A 6,584-nucleotide genomic window follows, 5' to 3' on the forward strand; every position below is an offset into this window, starting at 1 on the left:
TTTGTGCTGTGCAGCCTACAGGAGACTCATGTGTGTTGTGGTTTGTGCTGTGCAGCCTACAGGAGACTCATGTGTGTTGTTGTTTGTGCTGTGCAGCCTACAGGAGACTCGTGTGTGTGTGTGTGTGTGTGTGTGTGTGTGTGTGTGTGTTGTGGTTTGTGCTGTGCAGCCTACAGGAGACTCATGTGTGTTGTGGTTTGTGCTGTGCAGCCTACAGGAGACCTACGAGGCCAAGAGGAAAGAGTTCCTGGGCGACCTGCAGCGCAAGGAGGAGGAGATGAGGCAGATGTTCGTCAGCAAAGTAAAGGAGACGGAGGGTGAGCTGAAGGAGAAAGAAAAAGAGGTAAGGACCTGGGGGGGGTAGATGGGGGGGGGGGTTAGATAGTGGGTGGTAGATGTATAGGGGGTTAGATAGTGGGTGGTTGTTGTATAGGGGGTTGATAGTGGGTGGTTGTTGTATAGGGGGGTTGATAGTGGGTGGTTGTTGTATAGGGGGTTAGATAGTGGGTGGTAGTTGTATAGGGGGTTGATAGTGGGTGGTTGTTGTATAGGGGGGTTGATAGTGGGTGGTTGTTGTATAGGGGGTTAGATAGTGGGTGGTTGTTGTATAGGGGGTTAGATAGTGGGTGGTAGTTGTATAGGGGGTTAGATAGTGGGTGGTTGTTGTATAGGGGGTTAATAGTGGGTGGTAGTTGTATAGGGGGTTAGATAGTGGGTGGTAGTTGTATAGGGGGTTAGATAGTGGGTGGTAGTTGTATAGGGGGTTAGATAGTGGGTGGTAGTTGTATAGGGGGTTAGATAGCGGGTGGTTGTTGTATAGGGGGTTGATAGTGGGTGGTAGTTGTATAGGGGGTTAGATAGTGGGTGGTTGTTGTATAGGGGGTTGATAGTGGGTGGTAGTTGTATAGGGGATTAGTAGATAGTTGGTGGTAGTTGTATAGGGGGTTATATAGTGGGTGGTAGTTGTATAGGGGATTAGTAGATAGTTGGTGGTAGTTGTATAGGGGGTTATATAGTGGGTGGTAGTTGTATAGGGGGTTAGATAGTGGGTGGTAGTTGTATAGGGGATTAGATGGTGGGTGGTAGTTGTATAGGGGGTTAGATAGTGGGTGGTAGTTGTATAGGGGGTTAGATAGTGGGTGGTAGTTGTATAGGGGGTTGATAGTGGGTGGTAGTTGTATAGGGGGTTAGATGGTGGGTGGTTGTTTCTGAGGGAGTGTCATTATGCCATCGCACATCTCTCTCTCTCTGCATGACCCATTGCATTGTGAAACATAAGTTCATTTGGGTGCATGAAGCGCTGGATGTTAATGTCCGAGGACAGATTAGACACTAAAGCACTGATCATGCTCAGGTTACATTAGCTGGTTCATTACATTTTTACATTTGTTCATTCAGCAGATAGTTTTATCCAAAGTCACTTGCCGCGTTAATAAGGCACAGTTTCATCCGTATCTGAGCTAGCCTGGGTGCCTCGCTGAACAAACGTGAGAAGGCAGCAATCAGTGGAGCGCGTACAAAAGGGATGGCACCCAGGCTATATCTGAGCTACCTGGGAAACAAATACACAACCTTTTGTGTTTATTTTTTATTTATTTTGTTGTTGGACTGTTGCTCTGCTAGTTTAGTTCCTAGAGCACACGCTGCTTGAATATTAAAGACAGTCATCAAGAATAAACAAGTGTAGCAAGGATGCTCGGTCATCAGACAATATCATAGTCAGCAATGGTGCATGAACGTGTCTTTCACAGGGCTACACATTTCAGGGCTTAGTTGGGAATTTTAGTGACTGACAGGCTCCATCTGGTGGCCATAATTGTGAATTACCAGAACGTGTCTGAGACTCTGTGTCCTCTCCTCTGGTGTAGCTGCATGACAAGTTTGAGCAGCTGAAGCGGATGCACCAGGAGGAGAAGAGGAAGGTGGAGGAGAAGAGGCGGGACATTGAGGAGGAGATGAACGCCTTCAACAGGAGGAAGGTCGCCGCCGAGACGCTCTCCCTTCAACAGCCGCTCAAGAAGGACAAGGACAAGAAAAAGTGAGCGTCCTCTATTTTTTCTTCCTCTGTTGCTAACTCTCTTTGGTCCCCTCCGTCCTGTCAGCCTCTTCCACAGGGCTACACATTTCAGGGCTTAGTTGGGAATTTTAGTGACTGACAGGCTCCATCTGGTGGCCATAATTGTGAATTACCAAAACCAGCATTCTTGATCTTGACAAAAGTGACAGACATTACTAAGTATTTGATTTTCTCACATACAATCACCTATAAGGTAGTGGCATTATTTTTGTAAACATTTCGTGGAATCATATACAGATCATATATATCATTATTTGTCCAGTGTTTTTGTTTTTATTGATTGCTTGAGTGTTTTCTTCAATTTGCCTATTTTTTTTAAGCATGATTATGATTATAACAGGTAAGTGAAGCATAACATTAAAAGCATCATACTGTGATTTGTATCAAGCCATCTGCATGTTATCACCCCGCATTTTTCTTCATTTGGTCATTATTTCTTTCTGTTTTTGTCCATCTTTTCCTTATTTTTCCTCTCCCTTTCAGTTAATTTATGAGCACGGCACCCAGGCCAACCGAGGACTTGTCTTCCATCACCATAGCTACATCAGCACATGTGCCCTGACTGTCCTGTGACATTTAAAATGGACCAAAGACACTTGTGGACGAGAAACCAGACAGAGGGCAGAGATGCTGGTGCTGCCTTGCCGAAAAAATAATGTGGCCATTTCGTCTCTAGGACTATCCAGGTTTATTTTGTTTTAGTTTTGGTTTGTTTGTCTGACAAATTGGGACTTTTTATACATTTTATTTTGTATTACCTTTTGTCTTGCTTCGAGATTCACCTGAGGCTTGTGTCACTAGAGCACTAACGTGGAGTAGACAAGACTAATGGGCCTCAAGCAAATATATACAAATGTGTGTTAATGTCTGTGCAGAATCCTTAAAGCCATGTTTTTTAAATAGGTGATGTAATGCTAATGTTAATTAATCTGCATTTTTCTCTGTCCGCATTTAGTGTTGTCTTAAACTGAGCCACGTCAGGCCTGAATGATCGCATATATGAACGATAGCAATAATAGCATCACAACGTCACGTCTATACACCTGGGTACAGATTAAATAAACCGGTCAAGTTTATAAGAGGGAGAGTTTCTTTGGTGCTGTTTTTTTTTATTTGAATATTTCAACCCACTAACCCACATATTTTTGTAGTTGTTGTTTTTTTAAGCATTGCAAAACTTGTCAGGCACATTGTGTTTTGAAATTGTGTCAAACGATGTGATTGCTTCCATTGTATGTGTGAGGGGAGTTGTTCACAGAGAACCCGGCTAGGTGTCAAATAGACACAGAAAGCCTTTTTCTGTCTTATTGGTGAGGTGATCAGGACGTTTGCATATGAGATGTATTGACTTTCGTAAATAAACTAAAAGCACGACACCGGAGCCCTGTCCCATTGTGAATAGGATATCTTATATGGGCAATATTCGACTCAAAGATGGTGGGTCATTGTTTGTCAGCAAGCAGTCCATTATGTATGCATCAGAGGTGTACTTACTCCTCCTAAGAACCCGTCCTAAGAGGAACACTCTTGCACGACATGCGTGTGTCTACCTCTGTAATCACACACTGCTCCATGTTTGATAGATTTACTGAAAAAATGGGCAACCTTTCAACAACTTCCTCCTCAGAAGCTCCATCCACAATAAAGGGTTGGAAAGGTCAAGGGTCAAGTTAGTATAACACTTCACACCTGTGCACTGAATGTCAACTACTGTCAGAGAGCAGGGAGAGAAGGGCCACCGAGAGCAGTTGTGGAGATTGAGACCATAGTCCATGTTTACATACGTCTGGCCTAGTTATGTAGGTCGTCATTTGGACTGAATGTACTTGCAGGAGCTCACGTCACACACTCGTTTCATAGACTAATGTCAAAGGTTGTCTCGTATGTCTAGCTTCGCGCCTTGAATGGCTTACTAGTTCCAAATGAGGGAGAAGGTTTATGTGTGTGTTGGGTGAAGGTTTTTTATGTGTGTTGGGTAAGGATTTATATGGGTGTGTTGGTACTCAGTTATAAGCCTCTGTTATAGACCATTTAGACAATACCTTTCTTTAAAGTAACACTATGCAACAATTACCCTTTTTTATGGTTTTATAGGCAACTAGTTTTGGTACCATCCTCAAATTCATTTTGATAGCATAGACACACCTGTGTCTTCCTCACTAGCCATCCAGGATAGTTCTGTGTACTGGGCTGGAACCCCCTGCAAAAATGGAGGAAAAGCCTTCACACGCATGACATTGCCAGCTATACTGCCAAAAGACACCAGTTAGTGTTTTGGCAAGTTTCCAAGTTTGCATGCCTTTTAGGTAGTTGGCTTACTAGTTTTGTAACAGAACTCTAATGCTGCTACAACAGAAAGGACTTTGCACGCATCACATTTTTGCAGGCTCTGGTTTAGTGGTTATCCATTTTAGTTTCCAAAACATCCCTGAAAAAAAGGCTTGTGTGAGAGGTTTCAAAACACTTTAATGGAAAAAACACAAGACTGGGAAAAACAAACAAACAAACAAAAAAAACAAAACTCATTTTAACTGTTTCTCTCATATCACAGTAATGAGTAGCTGCCTGTAAAAATACTTAGCTTCATAATTAAAACAATAAACACAATATCCAATTAAAAACATGATATAAAATGATAAATTCAGTAAATTCTGAATGCTACAAAAGTGCATCAACAGAACGGGGGGGGGGGGGGGGGAAACCATATGAAATGAGTTACACAGGTATAAAAATCGAATAAAGTAGAAAAAAGCTTAATCTGTTAACATTCCAAGATCTTCCAACATAAAACTAGCTAAGTATCACACACACACACACACACTCGCACACCTCACACAAAGTAATCCAAGAGTGTGTTTTTTTTTTAAAGTATGCATATTCAGTAACCGTATCTGAAAATAAGTGATGAAGTTTGTAAATAAAATGCATACACTGACAGGCAAACGTAAAAGTGCTGTATAAGCAAAGTAGTGGGCAGAGATGCCCCTTCATATCAACCCTCGTGGGGCTGCAGTGGTGGGCAGGACAAGACGTCCTGATTGGTCACGCCAACATTCCCGGAATCCCCGTGGCTGCCCTCAGAGGCAATTCCGTCGTAAAGGCAACGAAAACCGTCATAGTACTCATCCGCCTCCCTCTCTCTGCGGCCCCTTGGTCTGTGTCCACTTTGTTTACGTCTGGGCCGGTCCTTGGGATGCCAGCCTGCCACCTGCTTTGGTTCTGGGCCTAAGGGTCGGTACTTGGTGACGTAGGCGCTGTTGAATATGTACACGGCGTTGGCTGGTGGAGAGACTCTGAGGCTAGCCAGGTGTTCGTCCACCGTCTCCTTACACCTGATGAACTCGGAGCTCTCAATCTGGAAACAATGACAACATGGTAAACCAGAAATGCCGCAGACTAGGAAGTATTTTTTTTTATCCAACCATGTAGGTAAACAAGACAAAAGAGTAAGGGTCAATATTTTTAAATACGTAAATATGTTCACACTATGTCCAGTTTGCCATCAATGGGAGGACTATAAAAACAATCGTAGTATAATAAACAATCAATGATAGCTATAAAACCAAAAGGTTCTTAACCATTAATAAAACCATCATTGAGCAGTCTAACTCACATTCAGTGAGAGACAAGGATTTAAGCAGGATTTAAGATTACATAGTAGGATTCCTATAACAAAATATGTAGATGTCTACAAAATATATACGTATGTAAAAAAGATAACATCTATATCTATACCTTTAACAAAATATAAAGATATCTTTATTACATTGATGTAGTGCCCCACCACAGTGTGATTGTGTGTCATGCATACCTGTGCTTTGTTCAGCAGTTCGATGAAAACGGAGAACCAGTCGGGGGTGAGCGTCTCCAACTCCAAGGTGATGATCGCCAAGGCCAGCGTGGAGCCCTTGCACTGCCACAGCTGGTGGCACGCCATACAGTGCTGCACCTGCCTGGTCCACAACTCCGCCTGGAAGCAGGGCCTCTTCTGATTGGCCGCGAGCAGGGGCAGGTAGGGGTGATCGGACAGCAGCAGGGCATGGAACTGTGGGGAGGTCAAAGGTCAGTCAGGTGGGGGAGGGGGAGGGGGGGGGGGGTGGCGGTGGGGCAAGGAAAAAGTGCAAAGAAAACAAAGACCAAAAGACATAAATCATCCATGACCCCCAACATCTCTCTCCACTGAGGAAGGGTTCATCCGTAATACCAAACACGTTTTGTCCTTCTTTGTGATAAATCCAGATCCTCTCCATCGTAAGGTGTTACAGGTGTTTTTAACCCCTTCATGTGTGCAGAGTATGTATATCTCCTTGATGCAGTACATGACTGATACTGTATATGGAAAATAAGTGACAGGGAAGTTTGATAATAGTCCAGGTTCATTGTTTGGGTGTGATGTTACCATTTGTCACGATCGAGTCATTTGCATAGCATTGAACGTATTAATGCGTACGTTTTGTATGTTCCTCTACAACCAATAAGCCATGTTGTTCAATCAGTGTTGATGTTC

General features: G+C 43.3%; 1 protein-coding gene across 2 annotated transcripts in view; it reads left to right on the forward strand.

Annotated features, from left to right (window-relative positions):
- The window catches only part of septin8a (septin 8a), a 19,231-nt gene extending 13,118 nt beyond the window's left edge, over positions 1–6,113 (forward strand). Inside the window, exons 8-10 of one of the 2 annotated variants that reach the window (XM_080848773.1) lie at positions 211–343; positions 1,869–2,038; positions 5,904–6,113. In XM_080848773.1, coding sequence (XP_080704899.1) covers positions 211–343; positions 1,869–2,038; positions 5,904–6,069 — 469 coding nt within the window. In that variant the 3' untranslated portion in view covers positions 6,070–6,113. Of the gene's footprint in view, positions 1–210; positions 344–1,868; positions 2,039–2,560; positions 3,390–5,903 lie in introns of those variants that run through there. The other variant, XM_080848772.1, reaches the window with a different exon arrangement.
- The last annotated feature ends 471 nt before the right edge of the window (positions 6,114–6,584 follow it).

This window comes from Sprattus sprattus (assembly GCF_963457725.1).
Source record: "Sprattus sprattus genome assembly, chromosome: 1".
NCBI lineage: Eukaryota > Metazoa > Chordata > Actinopteri > Clupeiformes > Clupeidae > Sprattus > Sprattus sprattus.